At 55.4% G+C, this 23843-nt stretch overlaps 1 protein-coding gene across 1 annotated transcript; it reads right to left on the reverse strand.

Annotated features, from left to right (window-relative positions):
- Window positions 1-14372: 14372 nt before the first annotated feature.
- On the reverse strand, window positions 14373-19274 carry LOC117888886 (ADP-ribosylation factor 6-like). Its single transcript, XM_034792672.1, has 2 exons — window positions 19091-19274; window positions 14373-15261 (listed from the first exon to the last, which is right to left on the reverse strand). Exon 2 carries the CDS (start codon window positions 15227-15229, stop codon window positions 14702-14704), a length of 528 nt encoding a protein of 175 aa, XP_034648563.1. The 5' UTR covers window positions 15230-15261; window positions 19091-19274; the 3' UTR covers window positions 14373-14701.
- Between the last annotated feature and the right edge of the window lie 4569 nt (window positions 19275-23843).

Below are 23843 nucleotides of genomic sequence, written 5' to 3' on the forward strand. Positions count from 1 at the left end.
GGGGGGGGGGAGGGGGGGGGGGGTGGGGGAGGCGGAGGGGGGGGCTGGGGGGGGGGGGTGTGGCGGGGGGGGGGGGGGCTCAGACAGAAGGAGGAGGGGCTTAGCCAGGAGGGAAGACTGAAGGGGAGGGGCTCACTTGGGCGGGGTCTGGCTTGAGGGGGAAGGGCTCAGTCAGAAGGAGGAGGGGCTTAGCCAGGAGGGGAGATTGAGGGGCAGGGGCTCACCTGGGGGGGTCTGGCTTGAGGGGGAGGGGCTCAGCCAGGGTGGAGCCTTGTGAGACCCCAGGGCCCATTGGCCCTGGGGCCGCCTCAAAGCCATCAGGGCCATGGGCTCCAGGCAGGGGCGAGGGTCACCTCAGGGAGCCCAAGCTGGGGGCTTGCCTCAAGCCTCAGGGGCCCATGGCCTTCAGCCTTCAGCCCAGGGGTCTCGTCAAGGCCCAGCATGCAGCCTGGTGAGGTTCTGACACTGTGGCGTCGTTTCACCTCTCATCAGCTCATCCCCGTGCAGCTCAGCTGTTCCACGGTTCCCCATGTAACCTGCACTCTGCCCATTTGCACCTGTACCCTGAGACCATCTGTCATTGCATCAGAACATACTATTTCTTTTTGTCAAGCCCCCTGCCTCATTCAGTGCACATGCTGGACTATGAGAAGGGGATGTCTGCATGGGATGTCTTGCGCTTAAATTGTAAATTCTTTGGGGCCTGCACTGCAGACCCCTCTCTGCATGATGGGAGTCCCGGGCCCTGGTGCACCATGAGAGATGTTATCTGACTGGGGAGTCCAGATGACATGAGACACCCAAGCTACAAAACCCATGAAGCACTGCAAAGCATTGAATTGAATTGAAATATTTCCTGGGTTGGCTGAAAAACTTTCTGGTTTGGGGGCATTTGTTTTTGTTTTGTTTTTTTTACAAATAACTGAAATTTTCCAAGGGAAGCAGACACTGTTCATGAAAAAAATCATTTAATCAAAAACCCAATTTTCCACCAAAAAATATTTTCAGCAGAAAACTTTTGACCTGCCCTAAACACACAATGCACGTAGATGGGGACAGAGTTTTACAGGCAACCTTCTCTTTGGCATTTCCTTTCGAGAGCTTGACTTTGCAACTTTAACATTATTTTAATGTAGTTTTTGGTATGGAATTTGCAAAACAAAGAAATGGCAGCTTGGGGCACCATTTTCCAGACAGCAGCAGAACGCTGTCTCAAAGGGGCCAGGGCAGAGTTAAGGGGATACAGGCAACCTTTGGCATTCACTGATTTGTACATTTCATCATTCTTTTAATGTAGCTTTTTCAGGCAGGGAATATTATTAGTGTAATGCCAAGGTCCTGCTGGGTGGGAAGGTTAGGTTTAAAGACAGATTAATTTAGGGTGACCAGACAGCAAGTGTGAAAAATCGGGACGGGGGTGGGGGGTAATAGGAGTCTATATAAGAAAAAGACCCAAAAATCGGGACTGTCCCTATAAAATCGGGACATCTGGTCACCCTAGATTAATTTTCCGATCCTGTAAGCCAGTCATCACATTTACAAAATAACTTCTAGTTGGAGAGCAAGGTCCCTGTACAGTTCCTGCCTATTCTCCTCTGCTTTCCACAAACCCCACATTATTATATCTCTGCAGCTGGTGGTTTCTTTAATATGCCAAGAGAACATCTTTACCCAATTAAGAAGGTTAAAAAAAAAAGCTTCCTTTTCTTGTGGGAAGCATTTTTTCCCCATCAGAAAGGGACATATTTAAAACAGCTCATCCCCGACTGACTCATCCTGCCTACAGTGCTTCAGAGATGGCGAGGTTTCTACAGAGGGGTAAGACACGAGCAATTATGCTGACGCGGGAACAATAAAAGCCATTTGTAGGCAGTTATGGGGTTGGGAAGGGTTCTTGCTGAGGAAATGTATTGCAGGGATGATCAAAAGAAGGATTAAACCAAGCAAGGTCCTTTAAATGTTAAATTCTCCTTGATGCTTTTAAGTGCTGAGATAATGACCCCCTGAGTCCCATATTTATCCTCAGGATAGAGACAGCATGTGGGGCAGCAAAGCGGGCTTCTTACACCTCCGTCTGCCAGCTAGCAGTGTTCGTTGTGGCACCGATTGTGATGAGCGCTGGACAGACAGTTTTTAGGCCACGTCTACACTACAGAGCCTATGCTGGCATAGTGTAGATACACCATGTGCTGACAGAAGGAGTTCTGCTAGCTTAGCAATGCCAGCTCCCTAAACAACATCAGCTAAGCCAACAGACACTCATCTGTCAGCACAGTTGTGACTCCATTGGAGACTTTGCTGGCACAGCTAAATCAGCTGGGGGAGGGGGGGTGATTTGGGTCTAGCCCACACTGAAAAGATTTGGTGTTACCCTCAAACCATCCTAGAGCAGATACAGCAACTACAAACAGCAGTGTGCTTTTGCCAGTTTGGTTTAGACCCGTTCATTGAAACAAAATTAGCTATCCCAGTAAAAGGACATTTTTTCAGTATAACTTTGTCCATACTGGGGCTTTTGCTGATATAAAATTGTCCTTAAAAACAAATCACACCCCGAGCCAACTTTATCATACCGGCAAAAGTAGACCTGGTCTAAGAGACAGTCCCTGCGCCAGCGAGCTTCCAGTCTAAATGGACAAGACTGAGAGAGGGTTGGGGGCCCGGAGAGGGAAAGTGATTGGCTCAGGGTCATAGATTTTTAGGTCAGAAGGTCATTAGATCTTACGTCATTGAGCCTGACCTCCTGAATCCCACAGGCCAGAGAATTTCACCCAGTTATCGCTATATCGAGCCCCACAACTCGATGGTTGGTTGGTTAAAGCGTCTCATCCAGAAACGAAACCAGTGTTGATCTGAAGCCATCAAGAGACAGAGACCCCACTACCTACCTTCCCTTGGGAGTTGGTTCCCCATGCTTGATTACCCACACTGTTAAATCAAATCGGTGCTGTATTTCTCAATTGAATTTGTTCGGCTTGGATTTCCATTCTGCCTTTCTCCACTAGATGAAAGGTTTTTCAGCAGTAGGCTGGCCATTTCTCCGGTGGGAAGCTGGGCAGCCCTATTTGTCTGTGGCTTGTCCTGTGTTCAGTCCTGAGACAAAACCATGGGTGGCTTTGTCCTGTATCACCTACGCCGCTTGAGATAGCCCCCGGCCCAGTCGCTCACTAGGGTCCAGGCTGGATCTAGGCGGGTGCTTTAGAGGTTAAAGGCTCTGTGGGAGGCGTTGGGTTTTAAACCTGCGCGAGCTGCAGGAAGTGGTCAGCCCTGCTGCTGTCTGGATGGAGAGACGCTGGACTGGAGTCATGGGGATCATTCAGCAAAATGAGGCAGTGGGACGTGACCTCCCGCTGTGGGTATTTCCATTGTCCTCACCAACCCGGCCCACCTGGGAATGGCTTGGGGGGACAGCTGCTCCCTCCGCTTTTCTTCGTGGCTGGCGGGGAGCAGGAGCTGCAGGTGGCATGGGGGGAGCCTGGGGCTGGCAGCTGAGGATGGAAGCAGCAGGGGGCTGTGGGTCTGGGCTGAGTTGCTTTCATAGTACCTGACTAGCCAGCTCTCTAAACCGCCCTGGGTTTAAAGCCAACCAGCAATTCAAGCAGGAACACAAGGGAGAGGAGATGGGGTGACAGCTGCCTCTCCTCCCTGCCCGCCTGTGTGAGCCCCTCACAGCTGCGGCGTGGCTCTCTCAGACCTTCCTTTCTGAGCGAGCGCTCCCTGGGGTGCAGCCAATCCCTCCCAGCCACTCTGCTCACGGATGGGCTGAGCTCCCCTCTGGTCCATATGCGGCCCTCATAACGGACAGCATGCGTCAGGCTCCTGGAAAACGCCCCCCCTCTCACCCGCTCCCCCCTGCTTGCTCAGGCGGATCTGCGGCAATCCCCAGGGATGGGCCCACACTCCCATCCCCTTCCCCTGCTCCCGAGGGCACAGTCAAGAGGCTGACAGCTAGAAGAAGTTCCTTGAAGCTGGGAGGGGGCAGAGGGGAGGGGAAGGCGCCTGTGGGTTCCCCTGGCTTGCCAGGTTCACGCTCAGGCCTGGGGCTGACACACCGTGAATCTGACCTGGTGGCTGCAGTTGTACTAACTACCCAAACCCTTGCCCGGACACTGAAAAGGGCAGCAAATCAGTGATGTTCCCACCCCCCAACACTTTCTAGTCTCAGGCTGTGCTGAGGGTATGGGGGATCCGGCAGGGGCTGCTGGCACGGGCATGGTACAGAACCCCTGCGGCAAGAAGTCCTCTGGCCCCACGCCCCCTTCTGAGAAGATCAGCTACACATGCCTCCTTCTGGGAGGGGTGGGGGGCATGTGCCCCCTTTGCCATAAGCCCAGAGCTCTGGCATGCCAAGCTGCAACACAACTGGGGTGTACCAAGAGCACCCAGACCATCTCCAACATCCTCTGGCTCTGCGGTATCCCGCCAGACTTCCAGTGCCCATCCCTCAGGCCTGATTCTCCATCACCGATGCCCAGTGTCACCAATCCGACTGGGAAGTGTTTCATCCTCACCTGGCCCTGGTGAGTGACCATCTCAGGAGCAGAGGGCTGGGAAAAATCAGGCCTCTCCGGTCTGGTACCCTACCTCCCGCTGACACAAATCAGCCTGCGCCCAGCCAGCCCCCTCCCTGGGTGACACCGCTGCTCCATTGAGTGGCACATCCCGCCTCTAGCTTATGCTTCGAAAGGGGGGTTAGCGCAATTGTTCCCAGAGGGGTTTTGCCATCCCCCCCAGGGGAGGGGGGAAGGTACAGGACATCTGAGAACCAGCCTGGGGTTAACAAGATCGGAACCGTTTCCTGTTCTTTTTGAAAGGCTCCTGGCTGCCCCCCTCCCTCCACGCACTCTGGCACGAGACTGGCCAGGTTCAAAGACTGCCCGGGCGGGCGTGTTCCTGGAAAACAGGGCAAGAGCTGGGATTGCTGGGTTTAAACCGGCACTGCAGAGGCTGTCTAGGAGGTCATCGCCCTGAACAGCCGTGCTAGGCCAAGCGATTGCAAACAAGCGCTGGCCTTTTATTCTGTATGTGGCTGGCTCCGTTGCAAGACCTTGCTACTGACTTTGAATCCCCTTCTCCCCGCCAACCACCCACCCCTCAAACCTCCCTCCGGCGCAACGAGGTGCAATCCAGTTTGGCTTATTCCCACCTGCCCGGGTCTTTGCAGTCTTGTGTTAGCTCCACTACAACCGCCCCAGCAGCTCCAAGGGCTTTACAAACATTAAAGGAGGAGGCTGCAGGCCGGGCATCAGCAAAGCAGGGAGTGGGGGGCACTGGGGAGGGGGAGTGTCGAGAGCATCGGCAGGGAGGGGTGTAACGGGACCCCAGGCAGGGCTGTGGGTCGGGATTGTGGTACATCAGCAGAGCTGGGGAACCCCAGGCTGGAAGAACAGGGGAAGTTGCAAATCAGGAGCGAGAGGCCAGGAGGGCCCCAGATGGGAACGGCAGATCACACAGGGATGGCACTGCTGTCAGAGATCAGTACCTTTCCGTCACGGGCTTCGGCACCCTACAGCTGAGAGCAGCATCTACCGTGACTCATCCCCCTCCCCTCCAGCCCCCCTGCCCCTCGCTGCCACTCATCAGAGATTTCCTCTGCCTTTTGCAAACACCACTCTGACCTTTCACTTCACCCTAGCTTTGCTGAACAAGGGGAATCAGCTGTTCCATGGGGCAAAGGACACTTCAGGGACTCAGATCCCCCCCCCCAAATCTAATATTTGAGTTGGATCCACCCCAGCGGGACCAGAGGTACAGAGCACACAGCTGACTGAGGAAACACCTTTGACGTGGCTGCCAGCCCGGCTCCGGGGCCCTGCAATCGCAGGGTTCTTTAGTTGGGGGTCATGCTACTGCTGTCTGGCTAGGGGCTAGCAGCTCTGCAGGGGAACACAGGACAGCAGCAGGGCTGACAGGGGGGTTTCTTGGGTCCCCAGGTCACCCCAACCAGCTGAAATGAGTGTATCCCACCAGCCAAAGAAACAGATTCCCTAGGGCTTGTCCAGAAAGGCTGAACAGACGCTTTGGACCAGATCCTGGCGGGTGTTTAAGCACCTAACTCCGTTGATTTCAGCTGATTGCAGGATCCGTGCCTTAGCACTCTACTCCTGTAGCCATCATGTTACTGCTGGCTCACCTGTGACATGAGTTGGGCCAGTCTCAGCTCACACCCTGGCACACGTGCCCCCCTTGATCTCCCCCTCCCTGTTAGTGTTCGGCAGCCCCTTGACTGGCAACTTCGGCACGAGGGCCAAGAAGCAAACGAGCCCTGGGAACGAACTGCCCATGCTGCATCCGGCCCACACCGCTTTCCACCTGCTGGGTGCATCGACACTGCACCATGAGCCTGAGTTTGAACCTGGGGCTTAAGCCTAACCCCACTTCTGCCTACACACAAATTGCACTGATCCCGGGTCCCAGGATCCCACGGGGATAGAGCGTCCGAGCCAGAGTCAAGCTGGAACTCAGGGCTCAAGCCCTATTGCTTTGCATTGTAGACGCAGCCACACTGGACTCGGGGAATCCATCAAAAGTATCCCACAATCCCACAGGCTGACTTTCTTTGCCCTCTGGCCAGTCAAGGTTTCCCACCCTGCACCACGAAAACACAGGAAGTTTGGGATACGGCTGGTTGGACTCAGGCCGGCGTAATGCAGTGTAGATGCTGGAGCCCCAGCGTTCAACACTTCCTAACCTGGTTACAAACCCGTGCAAGACGCTCAAGCCCTAGGTTAACAAACCCAGGGGCTGCTCACTCGAGTTCTACTAACCCGGAGCTTAATTTGCAGTGGAGACGTTTCCAACATGGGGCCAGAGAAGCAGGCTGGGGGAAGGGGAGAGGTAGGCCAGCAGGAAGCTTTGAGCGCTCGGTCCTACATAGCCCAGGGTCCCACGGCAAGGAAGGATGCCCCGTGCTGCTTCCCAAACCCGCCCCGCTCGGTGGTGGGTGGCGAGAGGACTTCCCGAGCCTTGCCCAGCATCTGAAAAGCCAGCAGTGGGGTGGGAAGCCAGCCCAGATGAGATGATTCTGCAATGGGGATGCGAACTCACGATTCCCCTGCAGAAGCCGGCTCCGGGGCACAGGGCAGTGGCGGGTTTAAACGAGCATAAATGGCAGATTCTCGGTCACTGGAGTCTAACTCATGATAGGAGGATGTCTGTAACTCAGCCAGAGGTTAGGGGTCTCTCAGAGGAGTCGGTGGGTGAGGTTCTGTGTCCTGCAAGGTGCAGGAGGTCAGATTAGATGCTCACAATGGTCCCTTCTGGCCGAGAGAGCCTGAGGGAGCAGCGACAGAGCCATTCCCCACCCTGAATCTACGTAATCGATCGCCCCCTCAGCCCTAGATCTTCTGGGAATGGAAGCTGGGGCCAGAGCTAAAGTGATAACCAGACGAGTGGCTGTGGGGAAGGGAGGCCCCATTCACCTGTCGGTCTCAGAGCAGCCTCCGCTTGGGAGGCACGGCAAAGACCATCAGCCCTCGCTGCCCGCTGGCAAGATGCCTGCTCCACAACCTGAGAATGATTGGAAAACAAAAGGGGGAAGGAGGATCGCTGGAGGGGGCCTGCCGGGCTAGAGGGCAGGCATTTAAACTGGAGCAAAACAAATACAGAAAACGGGGGGGGGGGGGGGGGGGCGCCCTGTTACAAATAGGGAATGCATTTGCAAGAGGGACTGAGAGTCAAGGAATGGGGTATAAAGCCTTTCCCCTCTAGGGGGCACCACCTGCAATCCAGGCCCAGGTAGGGGGGACTGGCCAGCGTGGGGGACCAGGGCACGGGATAGGGGGCCTCCCGCCAAGGGACTGGCTCTAATCTAAACTACATTAGCAAAGTCAATGACTATCTGCCATCCCGTGATCTGCATGGAGCAGGCTGCTAGGTTTGAGTCTAGTTCCCAGGGGAACAGCACCCCCCCACACACCCTCCCAATCGCCCTCCACATCCCAGCAGGGAGGCCCAGGAATAACTGGGCCCCCAGAGACCGAGCCTGCTGGGGGTAATGTGGTTGGGGGGGGGGGTAGACCTGTGCTGTACCTGCTTGGGGGGGGGTACACAGAGCCCCTCGTTCTCCAGGGCTGTGAGTGTAGCAGAACTGAGGGCATTAAGAACAGGGGGCACAAGTGAAACGAGTTGTCCGGTCTCCGTTCAGCTTCAGCGACTGCAGCTCGGCGGCTTTAACAGAGCACAGTCCCCGGCCCCCCCCCCCGGCTGTGCCGTTCGGCTCACAAAGACGCAAATACAGTAGGCAGAGGGAGACTGCACCGGCTCTCTAACCGCAGAGACAGGAAGCGGACGAGCGCAGAGGTACCGGCTGGCTCAGCCCAGGAAACGCACCGGCTCGCTCTCAACTCAGCTTCCATGAGCAGGGGCCTTGGCTGACCCCTCCCACCTCCCAGCTTTCCCCTTTCCCCCGTCTCCCAACGGGGCACCCCGCCGACAGCCCCCCTGTGCAGCCCCAAGCGGCACCCGTCGCACGCGTGCAAAGCTCACAGTGCCCGCCCAGGTGCCTGTAGAGAGGATCTAGGTCAGGTGGCAAAGGGAAGGCAGGCAGGAGGCTGAGAGGCGTGGCAGTGGTTTACAGAGCCTTCCCAGGGCACTGGTTCAAACCCCCCTCCGGGCTAGCAGGGACCAAACATTCTTACCTGAGGCCATTTGGTCTCCCACGTGGAGCGAGTTGGAAGGTCTCAGCCTCTGTCCTGGTGGAGGAACGTCTCCCTCACGAAAGCCGCCCCCTTTGCCGACTGCCTCAGAGAAGCCCTTGGGCAGCAGCTTCAGAGATGTTAACGGCAGACCGCTGTGGGCACAGGGCATGCCCTCCTGCAGCCCCTGGGCCAGAGGGGAGGAAGGACAGTGCAAAGCCCCAAGACTGGGACGTGGGGAGATCTGGGTTCCCAAGTCCCTGCTCAGCCCCAGACTTCCTGGGTGAACCCGGGGCCTCACTTCTCCAGCATTAAGAGGGATGATGGAGCAGGGACTCAAGTACCTTCCCAGGGGGAATACAGCAGGTACTGAAGACCTCCTTAATCTAGCAGAGAAAGACCCAAAGCCAGACCCAACAAGAAACAAAGCACTGATTTTTAAGAGTGCGGGCGATTAACCCCAGGAACCAACCCCCAAGGGAGAGCCGGATGCTCCGTCTCTTGACATCTTCACATCCAGAGTGTCCTGTCTGGAAGAGCGTGGGCCCGGCCCAGGGAAACCAGGGGGAAATTCTCCTGTCGCACATAGGCTGAAGATGCCCTAATGCTGTCTTCCGGCCTTAGAAGTCTACACACACGTCTACTCTGCCATAAAAACAAAACAAAACATGGTAGCCTATCGCAGCACCCGGGCCAGCCACGGATCTTTGATTGCTTGCAGACATTCCCTACCTCTGGGGGACATCCGCCCATTGTGAGGCGCTCCCTACGGCGAACAGCCCAAATTCAGACTGCCTCCAGCGGGGGGTACAACGCAAAGCTCTGCTCCCCAGGACTGGCAAACCCTGTCCCGCCAGCAAGCTGAAAGGTTTATGCCAGCGCTGGGACCTGCCTCTCTCTTTCACGGCCCTGCATGGGCCAAAGCGATGAGGCAAGGAAAGCCCCCTCGGTGTCAATATTTCGTCTCTGCGGCATGTGCCCGGCCTGCGTCTCATAGGCACAAGCATGCTGTCCTTCCTGGGTCACGTTAATTTAATCAGCCGGAGGCATTTGGTGCTTTGTCTCTTTTAAAAAGGGATCCAATAGCGAGGTACTGGCTGGCTAGAGAAGCAGCAAGGGGCGCACCCAGCGCTAGTGTGGGGGGGGTGTGTGTGGAGGGGGCAAGGGAGTTTGGGTCTAAAAGGTTTGGCCTCAACGGGCTCCCCCCACCCAGTTACTGGTCTTTCCCGTTCGGCCCAGGATAACACGCCCTACTGCTGCACGCAGGGAGATATGAGGGGGTGGGGAAAAGAGGGATTAAAGAAACCACCTAAGTAGTTATACTCAGGTAGGGCCCAATAACAGGGCTGGGTTGCAATGCTAAAAGAAGTCATGGGGGAAGTGGAACCTAGTGGTTAGAGCAGGCAGGTTAGTAGCCAGGAGTCGAGTTCTAGTGCCAGCTTTGGGAAGGCAGGGGGGTCTAGACTCTAAGGTTAGAGCTGGGAGCTAGGACTCCTGGGTTGTTCCCAGCCCTTCCATGGACGCTCTCCTTTTAGGCAAGTCACTGGACCTCTGTGCCTCAGTTTCCCCATTTCCAAAACAATCCCAAAGGATTGGCTTAGATCTTCGCCCCATTCCTTACCAGCAGAGGGGGTAGTTCCCCTCTTCCCCCACCCCTTCCAGAGACAGAGGAGCCAGTCCAGCAAAGAAAGCAAGTAGAGCTCCATTTTCAAAAGGTCCCAAGCCTGCTTTTGAGAAGTTCTCAAGCCCCTCCCCCTCGTTGGGTTGGCAGCGAGAGGGGCTGCAAACACCGAGATCAAACCCCCCCGTGAGAGCTGAGCCTGGAACCCAGGGGTCCTGGGTCCTAGGCCCCTGCTCAGTAGGTCTGCAGGAAACAAGCGAGGCTGTGGAAAGCAGGATGACCCGCTGCATAGCGAGGTGGTGGGGGGCTGAGTGGGGTAGGCACGGGGGAGGGGTGTCACGTGTGTCCAGACGCCAATTTGGTTTTCTTCTGAAAAGTCCGGGGCTGAGGCGTCGGTGCAGCGAGCCGGAAATGAGATCAGCTGCCGCCTCCCACCCGCTCTGCGCCCGCTTCCATGCCCGAGTCACAGCCACGCTTCCCCTCTCGAAAGAGGAAGCGAAATGATCAGTAAGACACCACTCACGCTTCGTACTGGTCCCCCGGAGCACATTGTGAGAACCTCAGCCCCGGCTCAGCAAAGCGAGCCACAGAAGGGGGAGCCCTCCAGGGGCAGAACTGCGACCAGAGCCCACCTTTCGGGAGCTTGCTTGACCCCAGAGCCACTGTAGGTAGCCAGTGGTTCCGTCATCTTAAAAAAAAGGCAGTTCAACCAACCATGCTTGCCTTGAAACCTCAGGCCCGGTTCACTGATGCTTTGCACCAGCTCTACTCATGCAAAAATCACCCCCATTCTGAGGCCGTTGTGTACCCCCAACTCTGCCCAGGTGCCAGCCCTTCCGCAGGGCATAGGACACCGGACTTCGTTTGAGAACCGCCGAGCCTTGCTAGGGCAGCGTTATAACAACCATTGGGCTTAGCTCGGCCGCGGCCCTTTTCAGCCCCCGGCTCCCAGCGTGCTTTACAAGAGACGGGTCACAGCCCCCTTTTAAACCGGTGAAGAAACGTAGGGGGCGAGCGGGGGAAGAGGTCAAAGTGGCAGAGCCGGAAATAGAACCTGGATCACAGGTGCCCTGTCCAGGGCTCTAACCACTGTCTGATGCTGCCTCGTTAGAGACACTCGGGGGAGAGGGAATTAAAAAAAAAACAGGCCCTTTTATAGAGGGGAAATCTCTGCATGAAAGTGAGAAATAAAGCACAGGACGGCAGCCAATACGATTTTTAAAAAAGATTTTCATTTGCATAAAGATTAGAAAGAAAAAAAAAAAAAAAAACCCATTAAAAAAAAACAACCCTGTCAGAGGGAATCGAGCCCTTTGAAACACACTGCTCTCGCCGCGCCTCCGGCTGCAGGGAGAAATTTACCAAAGAAAAAAAAATGGGAGATGCCCAATCTTCCCAGATGACATGTACAGTAGGCAGTTCAGCAGCAGAGAATACTTCCCCTGTGTAGCATCTCCCCAAGCAGATTACAGCCCCCAGCGGATTTGAGCACATCTTACTCTTACAGTACCTTTGTTTTCCTTTAAGCAACACTGGCACTTCAGTAAAGGCACAAGAGAGTCTCCAATTCTCTCCCCTTTGGGAGGAAGGTTTTAGTCAGCCTCTCCTCATCCCCACCGCCCACAGGGAAGGTGAACGCTCCACCGGCTCTGATCAGAACCAAACCAGATGCAGGATCATGGGGGAGATGAGGTGGCCACCCACCGCACAGCGGACTCCGCTCCCACGCCAGCGGGCGTACACACACGCACTTGAGATGAACGTCTGTGTAATGAGGAGACGCTTATTTAACGGCCCCAACCAGTGAGTGGAAACAGCCTTATGACACCACCCTGCAGCAGCATCTGCTAAATTTGTAGGGCCGGTGGAGCCCCCTACACACAGAGTTCTGTGCCTATGGAATCGGGGCTGGGAAAGTGGGCACGCACCGTTAACAGGGCCAATCAGCCGAGTGTGGAGGAAGAGTACATGGGACTCGCGCTCTGCAGTCGCCCCCACGGTAGAAGTTGCTCGTGCCAGGCCCAAGCCCAGACTTTTAAGTGCTTTCCCCTGCTCACCCTGTACGAGATGCAGGAGGGGAGGGGCAGGGGGGAAAACTAGGCCCTTTCTGCAGGACGACGAGCCTGCCCAAAGAATCACAGCCGTCCCGCAGGAAACAAGAGCCGCAGAGTCATCAATCACGCACGCAGCCCTCACCCGGCTTCATTTCAGCAGGAGCAGACTGGTGCCGGTGGCAAAGGGGGATTTTGGAAGGGGGGGGAGCAAAAGGAAGATACATGTACTAAGCTGGAATGCTCAAGGAACGCTGCTCCCAAATCTGCCCACCGCGCACTCGCCTCTAGCCCTACGGTGCAACTGGCACCGCCACGTACATCGCTTCTATTGCATCACCGGGCTTCTTGTCAGCCAAAATGTGCGTCAGATTGGGGGAGGGGGGGAATTGGCACACCTGCCCCTTTAAGTGCTAGTCCACACGGCTAGCACCCCCCCCAGAAAGGCAATGCTGGGAAGCTTAAGGACAAACGCAGCATCAAGACAGTGGCTAGTCTCCCCTCGCCCCAAGGGGAGGGAGTCAGCGCATGTCCTGTGCCCCGCGCCAAGAGGCTGAGCCGGTTTCGAGCGAGAGGCAGGGACAAAGTTTACAAGGCCAAGTCTTGGCGAAGGCAGGGACCACGCCACGGCCGGGTGGCACCGGGGCTGCCAGGAGCCGGCTTGCAACAAAAAAAGGCCCGGCTGGCATGGACTCCTTAGTAATTAGACACAGGCACCCGAGGGGGGGAGGGCACCACCCCTTTTCCTAGTTATGATTCATTCTTTCCCAGGAGGGGCACACCCACGGAGTAGGTTGGGAGCCCAGCTGCAGGGATGGTGGTGTGTGATTTCCCTCAAGGGTTGCCCACAGGACTCAGAGATAAGGAGGGGATGTGGGGACATGGCTCTAGGGAGCCTCCTTCCCAGACCAGTCCCTGCTCAAAGCCACGGCAGCGGGGTCCTGGCAGGGTGGGAGGGCACATCTCAGTGGATGTGTGTGGCAAGGGGAAAGGGGGGTGGTGGTGAGAACAGGCCTCGGGTGGGGCGGGCAGAGGCCACGCAAACTCATTCCAGTGCTGGGTTTGGTTGGAGCAGCACCCACGCAGGGAAGGAAAAAGGGAGTTTAATCCACGCCCTCGTCTAGCAGGTTTCTCAAGGTGGCAGCTTTGCCCCGCCCGCCTCCCCAAACAGCGAGGAAAGGGCCCACGAACCAGGGGCTGGGCTGGAGGTGAGCCGCCTGAAATCGGAGGGGGCAGGGGACTCCCCAAGGGAGAAGTGCTGTGCGTGTGAGAGGGTTAAGAGGGAGGGGGGGGGAACAGCTCCACCTTGGCACGGCCGCTTTGCACCAGGTCCTGCAATCTCCGAGTGGATTTCCCCCCCCCCCACCTCCTGGAAGGACAGAGTGCCCCCCCAAGGCCCACTGACATCCCAGGAGACTGACGGCCCCTGGATTTGCACCAGGCCCATGGCCACCTTCCCCACAAACAGGACGTCAGCCGGCAAGGACAGGTAGTCCCAGGATTCGGGGGAGAGCCACTCCTCTAACTGATGAATGGGCTCTTTGATTCTCCCCGCCCACGTGCTGGGGAAACTGGTTTGGGAGGAGACATGTGGGCGTGTCTGCATCTCCCCAGGACGCCAGCTCCCCTCCCGCCAGGCTAAGCAAGTCACCAAGGCGTGCACGGCCCAGCCCCCTCCCACACGGGGGACAGCCCTTACGCCTCACCTGGGCTGGGTCAGTGGCAGAGAAGAATGGCAGGGCAGGAGGATAAATAAGGATCAACCGAGTTTTAGTTTGATTGGGACATGCAGCTGTCACTCCCAACGGACAAGGACACTCTTATAATCGTGGGTTATTGGGAAGCTGGATGGGGGACCCCCATAAACCTGCCACCCCAATGCAAAAATCTTAAGTGCCTAGTATAAGATCTCCAACACCCACCCCACCCCACCCCCTGGTTGGTTCTGCAAACCGCCAGGACATAAGGAAAGGGATGGATTCCATGAACCACAGGTGAGAAGGGCTGCTGTTGAGGGCACACCAGTAGCACCAGATGATCTGCCCCTGTGAACACAGCTGGGGGTGAGGGAGGAGAGAGTCTACACCCATCCCCTGCTTCCCAAGTTAATTAAATAATAAACTCTACAGGATTTACAATCAAACAAGAGGAAAAAAGGCTAAGAGCCACCCCCCCCCCCCAAAAAGCATTCATGACACCCTAGGCCCCCCATTTTAGGGGATGGGTGCCAAGGTACCATAGCAGGGATCCAGTCCCACCCCACCGGCAATTTTGAGAGAGTGAGAGAGAGAGACACAAACAGATGAGTGGGGGAGGATGGGGCTATAGGGTGGTGGTGGGTTGAATAAGGTTTCACTGGTTAGAGACTCGTGCGTGGGTATAGAAAGCCGGGATTAGGATTTGTAATTGGATGTCAGCCACATCAGACCTTCGCAGAGTCCTTCCCCCGACGTCGCGCACGAGGGCTGGACATACCAATTCCTGTCCCTAATGCGCGTCAGTCCCAGTTTCTCCTGGATTTCGTGGGGCTTCATGGCGTCGGGTAGGTCCTGCTTGTTGGCGAAGATGAGGATGATGGCGTCTCGCATCTCCCGGTCGTTAATGATGCGGTGCAGCTCCTGCCGGCCTTCGTCAATCCGGTCGCGATCGGCGCAGTCCACCACGAAGATGAGCCCCTGGGTACCCGTGTAGTAGTGTCTCCAGAGAGGCCGGATCTTGTCCTGGCCCCCCACGTCCCAGACGTTGAACTTGACGTTCTTGTAGGTCACCGTCTCTACGTTGAAGCCCACGGTGGGGATGGTGGTGACCGACTGGCCCAGCTTCAGCTTGTAAAGGATGGTGGTCTTCCCGGCCGCGTCCAGTCCTAGCATCAGAATCCGCATCTCCTTATTGCCGAAGATCTTGGACAGCATTTTCCCCATGGCTGCGGGCGAGCAGCACAGTCCATACAAGGCTGGAGGAGAAGGAACACAGCGAGATGAAGTCAAGTGCAACGCAGGGGCCTGTGATCTGGCTAGCCTCAACTCTGCTTCCTGCGCGCCACCCCACCCCGAGGCAGGTCACTGCAAGGCACAAGTACTCAGAGGGTGAACGGGCCGGGATGCAGGAGATCGGGGCTCATATCCCAGCGCTGCCACCAATTCCCACTTGAGCTCTCGAGGTCTCGGTCTTGCCCATCTGTAAAATGGGGGAAACACTGTCTCCCCACCCTTTGTCTTCTTAAATGGAAAGCTCCTTGGGGCAAAGGAAGAAGCAGGCCAAGCATGTCACAGCGCCTAGGTGTGAGTGTTAACCACAAATCGGACATGGAAACCGAGGCCCTCCAAAACATTCAGGCTGCGTGCGGTGCAGCAACACTTCACCCACCTTGATCACAGAGGATCTCAAAGCTCTTTAACAACTCCCCCATTTCACAGGTGGGAAAAACCAGAGGCAGAGGGGACAGTAGGTCACACAACAATCAATGTCTCGTTTCTACAGTCCCACCTCCCAGTTCCCTGTTCCAACTTCTACCCCCCACTCCCCTCCTAAAGCTGGGAATAAAAGCCAGGAGTCCTGACTCCCGATCCCTCCCCTCCTAGGAGCCCTGAGCCATCCTAACCACCTCTTCTCGTAAGAGGCCAGATGTTAACAGCAAACCAGGAAGGGATCCCACACCTCTGAGGACAAAAGCAGAACTGTAGCTAGTTTCACCAAACGCAAAAGCGTAGGGAAATGTCACGCCATTACTGGGGTCCCTGGCCCGGATCCTCAAGAGGTATTTAAACATTTAACTCACACTGAAATCAGTGGTGGCCTTGCTGCTAGGGTGACCAGACAGCAAGTGTGAAAAATCTGGACAGGGGGTGAAGGGTAATAAGAGCCTATATAAGACCGACCCAAAAAATCAGGACTGTCCCTATAAAATCAGGACATCTGGTCACCCTACTTGCTGCAAAGAAGCCAGGATTACCCCAGAAGTACAGGCAGGGCATCGGGGCACTTCAACGCAGCTCCTGACGCCAGCTGTTTATTGCTACCCTAGGGGAAGGGGCCAATTTCTCCACCAAGTCCCTGGCTAGCCTGGGGAGCAGAGCCCCCATCCCCCCTTGGGATTTTGCTAAGCCAGCATCTGATTAGACATTCTTAGAGAACAAGCCCAGAGCTGCCTTGAAGGTCAAACTCGAGGGGAAGTTTCCAGGAGCTGGGAGATGGAAAATACCCATCATCTGGGCTGGTCTGCCGCGCCCCCAGGGCACAGCGGCTCCACGGGCTGGCGTCTGTCCCCCTTAGTCCCATCCTGAACAGTTCTCCTCCTCGTAGGTCTGTCCTTCCCAAGCTATGGGAGGAGGAAGACTCCTTTTGCCAAAAAGGAACCGAGGGGAGGCAAGCAACAAACTCGGAGCCCGATTGCCTCCAGAGCGTCAGAACACACTGTAGCAATTTCAGCGTCTCAAAATTCCACAGTGGGAACTGGCTTCTTGACGCCACACCAGCCTGCACCCTTTTCGTTAAACCGGTTTAATGGGACAGGTGTAGACACCCCCCCCCACACCCCATGTGGACGACTCTCACGACACTTTAAGAGCATCTTGTTTTGGTTTAGCGGAACCCTGTCTCTCGTGGGTCTGATTTCGGTTCAAGGCAATCAGAAACAGTTTTAGGCACCCCCCCGCAAGCCGCTACTCTGCGCCTGAAATCAGAGCACCAGCCCCCAATCTAACAGCTTCGTGAAACTGGGGCAAGTTTGTGGAGGTCCCTCAGCATGGCCCCCTCTTCCCCGCATGGGGACCCATAGGAACCCAGACAACAAGGGCACTGAGTCCCTTTCCCGTCCAAATCACAGAATCCCACCCATAAACAGCGCAGACTCCAGAGGGATAGCTCAGTGGTTTGCGCATTGGCCTGCTAAACCCAGGGCTATGAGTTCAATCCTTGAGGGGGCCATTTAGGGATTGGTCCTGCTTTGAGCAGGGGGTTGGACTAGATACTTCCTGAGGTCCCTTCCAACCCTGGTATTCTATAATTCTATGAAAGCCAGTTTGGTTGCTTGCCCTCCCAGCCCCTGCTGCGGGGGCACTTCCAAAGCCCCCCCCCCCATTGGTAAAAACATTCTGATTTCCTCCCAGCCAGTTTATTCCCGTGCCAACTCAGTCCTTGAGCTTCAGCTGCTCCTTCCCCCCTTCTCCCAGTATTTCTGGCTCTGCCACTGGCCTGCTGAGTTGCCACCCCTCCGTGCCTCAGTTTCCCCAGCCAGACACAGGGATAATGATCCTGTCCTCCTTCAGAAAAGGTTTTGAGATCGACTGATGAAAAGCTCTAGATTGATAAGAGCTATATATTATCATACCAGCCCGTAGAACTCATGCTAATCCCGGGAACAAAATAGGTCATACCAACCGCAGGTTGTTGGGTTTTGGGGGGGGGGGGCAGCATAACTGTGTCTACACTAGGGCTTTTGCTGCTCTAAAGTCGTCCTTCAAACCCCACACTCCCCGCTAGCTGATCTTGCTGCACCAGCAAAAGTTTCACGCTTAGCCCTGACCTTTGAGCCTCAGAAATTGCTACATCAGGGTCCAACGCTCCAAAAACTGTCCCACCCCCAGCGTGTTACGGCGGAAAGGAACTGCTTTCCGAGCTCCAAAATGGCCCCCACGAGGAGCCAGAGGGAATCCCCACCCGGCAGCTAGACCCAACCCAACTTTTATAGGTTCCCTGACTCAATCAAGCTCTTCCACCCTGCAAAGTGACTCAAAAGGCAGGGGCCAGGCCAGCCACCCAGTTCTGCACATGTGGCTTCCCCCCCCCCACCCCAGAAGCTTCTGTTCCCGTCAAGCGGAACAGCTGGGCTGGGAGTTGGAGGAAGATCGTATTTAATGTTTTTAACCTCCAGTAAGACACTGGAGAGAACGGGGGACAGGTGTGCCACTGCCCGGCCCCCTCAGACAAACCCCTGATTCTCGCAGGAGTCTCTCCCTGCCCACATGTTAAACCCAGGAGGCAGAGAGAGACTCAAAACCAAGCCCCAGTTTGCTTGGGAAAGGAAATAAACCTATCCCCTCCCCAGTCAGCAAAACAGCTGGTTGCTACCAGCACCCAAGTCAGGGCTGCAAAGAAAAAAAAAAAAAAATCAATCTACCACTTCCCCTTTCTTCCAGCCCCCACCCACCCCAAGCAAGACTGATTTTTTTTTGGGTGTGTGCGCGCTGTCGCTGCTTCCGGACAGCGAGGAGTTTCTAGAGCTTGTTCCTGGCCGTTTTAATTCAAACCCCCACATCCACCCAAGAAGTTCCAACCCTGGGGCACTCCCACCCCTCCTCCTCCATGCTGCACGGGGGAAATATTTCAAACCAAGGAGGGGAAAAGGGGGGGGGGGGAGAGAAGAGAAGAGGACACCCCTTTAATCGGATCACTGCCCCCTCCCCTTCCAAACTTGAATTCAACCCCGCAAGTCCACCCATGAGAAGTTTCAAGCCTTCCCCCATCAGACCTGAATTCAACCCCCCTCCCCACATGCGCCCATCAGAAGTTTACACGTGCCTCTACTCCCCCCCCTTAATGGAAGGGGGGGTATTTTCAAAGCAAGAAGCGGGGGGGGACCTTTAATTGTATCGTTTTCTCCCCTCCTACAGAGCTCGCATTTAGAATGTAACTAGCGATCAGTGCATGCCCCCCCCCCGCGCATTGCAATGTGTGTGTGTGGGGGGGGAATCAACCCACTCCCCATGCGAAGCGGAAGGGGGTTTTGGGGTACCCCGGCTCCGAGCCCCACTCCCGTTCCTGGCCCCCCCGGCCCCACTCACCCGAGCGGGACAGAGGTCAGCGGCGGGCTGCGCCGCGCCCCGGATTCCAACTTCCGAACGCGATGTAACAATTTTCAGCGTCTCGACGTTCCACGGGGCTGCCCGGCCGCGGCCGCCCGCGGGCTGCTCGGCATCGCCCCGGCCCCGAGGCGCAGCGGATCCGGGGGGGGGGGGGGGGCTGCGGGAAAAGCCGGCTGCAGGATCCACCGGCCGGCGTGTGGCCCGCTCCGGTCCCGGTCCCGGCTCGCCTGTCTCCAACCGGCGCCGTGCTCTGCCCGCCTGGGCGTCCCGCAATGGAAAGGGCGCGGACTGGGGAGGGGGGGGTCCGCCCCTCCCTTTTGTCAGCCGTGCGCATGCTCCGGGGCTCTTAAAGGGACCCGGGCTCTTTTTTTTCCCTCCACCCCCACCCCCCCGTTGCCTCCACCCAGCCGAGGATGGTTAAGGAAGCGGGTGTTTGTCTGGTCAGTTTCCCTGTAGAGAACTGGGAGTATCAGGAGTCTGCTGGGCTTCTAGGTGAACACACACTGTATGTGTGTGTGTGTGTGTGTGTGTGTGTGCGTAGGGCTGCTGTGTTAATGCACACGTGTGTGTCAGGGTAAGGCTGCTGGGTGAATACACATGTGTGTGTCTGTGTGTGTAGGGCTGCTGTGTTAATGCACACAGGCGTGTGTGTGTGTGTAGGGCTGCAGGGTGAATACGTGTGTGTGTGTGTGTGTAGGGCTGTTGTGTTAATGCACACACACGCGTGTGTGTGTGTGTAGGGCTGCAGGGTGAATACGTGTGTGTGTGTTTGTAAGGCTGCTGTGTTAATGCACATGTGGTGTGTGTAACGGTGAGCAGAAACCGCTGAAGCAATTGCTTAGAACTCTGAGCGGCTCAAGGGGCCCTGATTTTGTGTTACCCCCAATACCAGCCATCGTACTGACCAGCCCAAACCAGCCCTGCTCAGCCCCCACCCCTCCGGGCTAGCCCCCCTTGCGTGTGTGTGTTGCATTGTCCTTTAAGCTGCATGTCCCTTGATTAAAAAGAACGACAGAAAGAAAGAAAGGACCCATGAGGGGCTGGGGCTTTGCACGAATGAAAATTGAGTGTGACATGCACTGTGCACCCAGGGCGTGCACAAGGACGAGTTACACTCAGGCTCCAGCCACTTACAGCTCAAGTGTGTGACACGAACATTGAGACTCGTCATACACCAGAGGTTGGGTGAGGGGGTGAGTCAGCGACAAGCCAGCTACCCTGTAACGGATGTGTGACTCCAGCCCTTGGACGAGTGATACCCGAGGAACAGGGTGCGTGGTGTGTGACACTAGCATTTGGAATAGTGCTACGCTGGCACCGGGACGAGCTCTTAAATGAGTTGCGCACTCTTGGTCGAGTCACTCGTGCATGGCATGAGCATGTGGGCGGTGCACTGAATTGCCCCGTGCCTCAGTTTCCTCACTTGTAAAATGAGGATAGTGATTCTTCCTTTACCTCATTTCTCAAGGCTGTAAAATGTCTGTGGCAAAGATGGTTTCTCAAGATGAGTCTGTGTAGCATCCGGCACAACGGGGCCCTGATCTCGGTCGGGGTCTGTGCAGTGCCTGGCACAATGGGGGGCCCTGATCTCGGTCAGGGTCTGTGCAGCGCCTGGCACAATCGGGCTCTGATCTCAGTTGGGCCTGTCTCTGGGTTCTATGATAATACTAACAAAAGTAACAAGACAACTCTGAAGAGAAACTCAGATTCTCAAGGTGGGGGCAGGGATATGGGAGCAGGATGACACCCCTCCACATGCCCGCCTCTCAGTTTCTCTCTCTCTCTCACACACACACACACACTCTCTCTCTCTCTCTCTCTCTCTCTCCAAGCCATCAGGCTGCAGTAAGCAAAGGGCTGTGTAGGGAGGGCAGAGGGTGGGGAGGAGAAAAGGGAAGTAGAAGAAGCAGGTGCTGGTCTTGCATTTGCACATATTTCCTTCCACACCCCAGACAAAAAATGAGACGATCTTGCTGATGTCACTTCATTTCGCATCCGGAGGAAGGAGGGGGGGAAGGTCCAATACCAGCCAAATGAGCTGAAGATTGTTTTAAAACAAAAAGTCAGGAGATAAGACAATGCACTTGGTACTTACTGCACCTGGGTGCCAGGATGAGATAGACCAGTGGTTCTCAAACTTCCTACTGGGGGGCCCTTTCACACAGCGAGCCTCGGAGTGCCACCCCCCTTATCAATTCAAAACACATTTTTATATATTTAACACTATTATAAATGCTGGAGGCGAAGCGGGGTTTGGGGTGGAGGCTGACAGCTTGTGACCCCCCCCATGTAATAACCTCGCAACCCCCTGAGGGGTCCTGACCCGCAGTTTGAGAACCCCTGAGATAGATAGATAGATAGAGGGGGTGTATGGGGTTAGATAGATAGATTAGAGGGGGTGTATGGGGATAGATAGATTAGATAGATGGATGTACGGGGATAGATAGATAGAGGGGGTTTATGGGATTAGATAGATTAGATAGAGGGTGTATGGGGTTAGATAGATAGCTAGATGGGGTGTATGGGGATAGATAGAAAGATAGATAGGGTGTATGGGGATAGATAGATAGAGGGGGTGTATGGAGATAGATAGATGGGGTGTACAAGGATAGATAGATAGATGGGGTGTATGGGGATCGATAGATAGATAGATAGATAGATAGATAGATGGGGTGTATGGGGATAGATAGATGGGGTGTACAAGGATAGATAGATAGATAGATAGATAGATAGATAGATAGATAGATGGGGTGTATGGGGATCGATAGATAGATTAGATTAGATTAGCTCCAGATGTACATATGGGGATAGACAGAACCAGCCTTATCCTTTTATGCAATGGCTGGGAGTTGAAGCCAGACAAATTCAGACTGGAACGAAGGCATACGCACCTTTTTAGCGGTGAGAGTAATTGACCATTGGAACAATTGACCAGGGGGCATGGTGGATTTTCCCTCATTGGCTGTTTTTCAATCAAGCTGGGAAGTTTTTCTAACCGATCTGTTCTAGGAATTATTCGGAGGCAGGTCTCTGGCCGGGGCTGTACAGACGGCCAGACTAGATGATCACAGTGGGCCCTTCCGGCCTTGGGACCTATGCATCTGTGATGGAGTCTGCTTGTCCGTTGCCCCGTGAATTCTGTATGTAATTGACTTATTCACTGTTCCATTTGGAGGCCTCCTCCTGTCAGCGCCCCTCCCTGGGCCCAGAACAAGCCGGGCTTGTTTTTTTATCTCCTGCCACTTCAGATTGGTCAGCCAGAGGTTGGCAGCTGGATTCGAGGAAGGCATCCAGCTGGTTGGTCTCTCTTCCCGGAGATCCGGCACTCCCACCGTTGAGGGCCTGCAAGTTAACCCACCTCTGCGCTGAGTTGTATGATGTCACTCCCACGACATACCTTTGAGGATCTGGGCCAAGCTGCCTGGTACGTCTCACGTGGGAACAGGTAGGCCATCAGAGCGCGTGTATAACGCTGGCTTGCAATGAATGAGAATTAAATACCCACACACCTTTAAAAATCTGTCCGCACTCAGGGGGGTTGTGTCATGACTTTCTAGTGTAGACAAGACCTTCGACTGATAGAACCCAGGAGTCCTGGCTCCCAGCCCTCCTGCTCTAACCACTATACCCCACTCCCCCCGAGCTGGTGATAGAACCCAGGAGTCCTGGCACCCAGCCCCCTGCTCTAACCACTACACCCCACTCCTTTTCCTGAGGAAACTTTACAAAATAAAAGACACAAACAGGCCAAACTGGAATGTTTCTCTCCAAGTGGGAACAACAAATAATATTTTTATATAACCCAAGCCCCACTGGTGACCGTGTGAAGGAAACCGCTCAGCTCCTTCACTAGGAGAGGCTTGGGGACACGGGATAGCCATTGTGCGAGGCCTCTGACCTCCCATGCACACTTCAAGTCCCGGCATGCATCACCCTGCCGCCAGGCATCTCTGTCTCAAACATACACCTACCTCACAAACACACACAGTCTTACCATGCACGACACATGCACACACATGCAACACACACACGCGCACCAGCTGTGCATAACACACATACCCACACGCCCGCCATGCATCTCTCTCTCACACATGCTCATACACCAACACAACCCTGCCACACACATGTGTGTATAACGTTTTACCTTCCCTTCCTCGCTGTGGCTCAGCTCCCCACCTGTCTCTCTGGCTGTGGCAGGCGTCGCCAGGCAGCACTGTCACACACACGCTGAGCAAATCTTTACTTAGCAGATGGGCAGATGTTTCATCTCTGAACAAACACTGTGGCCGGGGTGAATTTAGCCGGTGCCGCCTGTTTGTGGGGGGAGCTGTTGCAAGCAGCAGAAGCCTTTCCGTTCTGCCTTCCTCTCTTTATTTTTGGTGCAAAGTCGCCCCCCTGGGAATGGTGCACAGATGTCGCACTCCGATCCCTGCCGGAGGGGACTGGGCGCATGCCGTTTGTGACCGCCTCTGCTCCAGGACTGGTGCATACGGTGTCAACGAACAAACTGCATTAAGAATATACCCAGACTGCGCGGCGCTTTTCTCTCCTCCCTCAGGAGACTAACCTGCCAAGCCCTGAAATCAGTGTAATGTGAGAACAACTGGGAATGAGACAATCTGTCCCTAGTATGGGAATCTGGTGTCTAACAATTTCTTTGCAGTGGGAGGAAAAGTATAAATGTGATACTCCAAATATGTTTAGACTAGGAAAAGTGATGGAGGTTATGCCA

Source organism: Trachemys scripta, chromosome 16 (assembly GCF_013100865.1).
Source record: "Trachemys scripta elegans isolate TJP31775 chromosome 16, CAS_Tse_1.0, whole genome shotgun sequence".
Classification (NCBI taxonomy): domain Eukaryota; kingdom Metazoa; phylum Chordata; order Testudines; family Emydidae; genus Trachemys; species Trachemys scripta.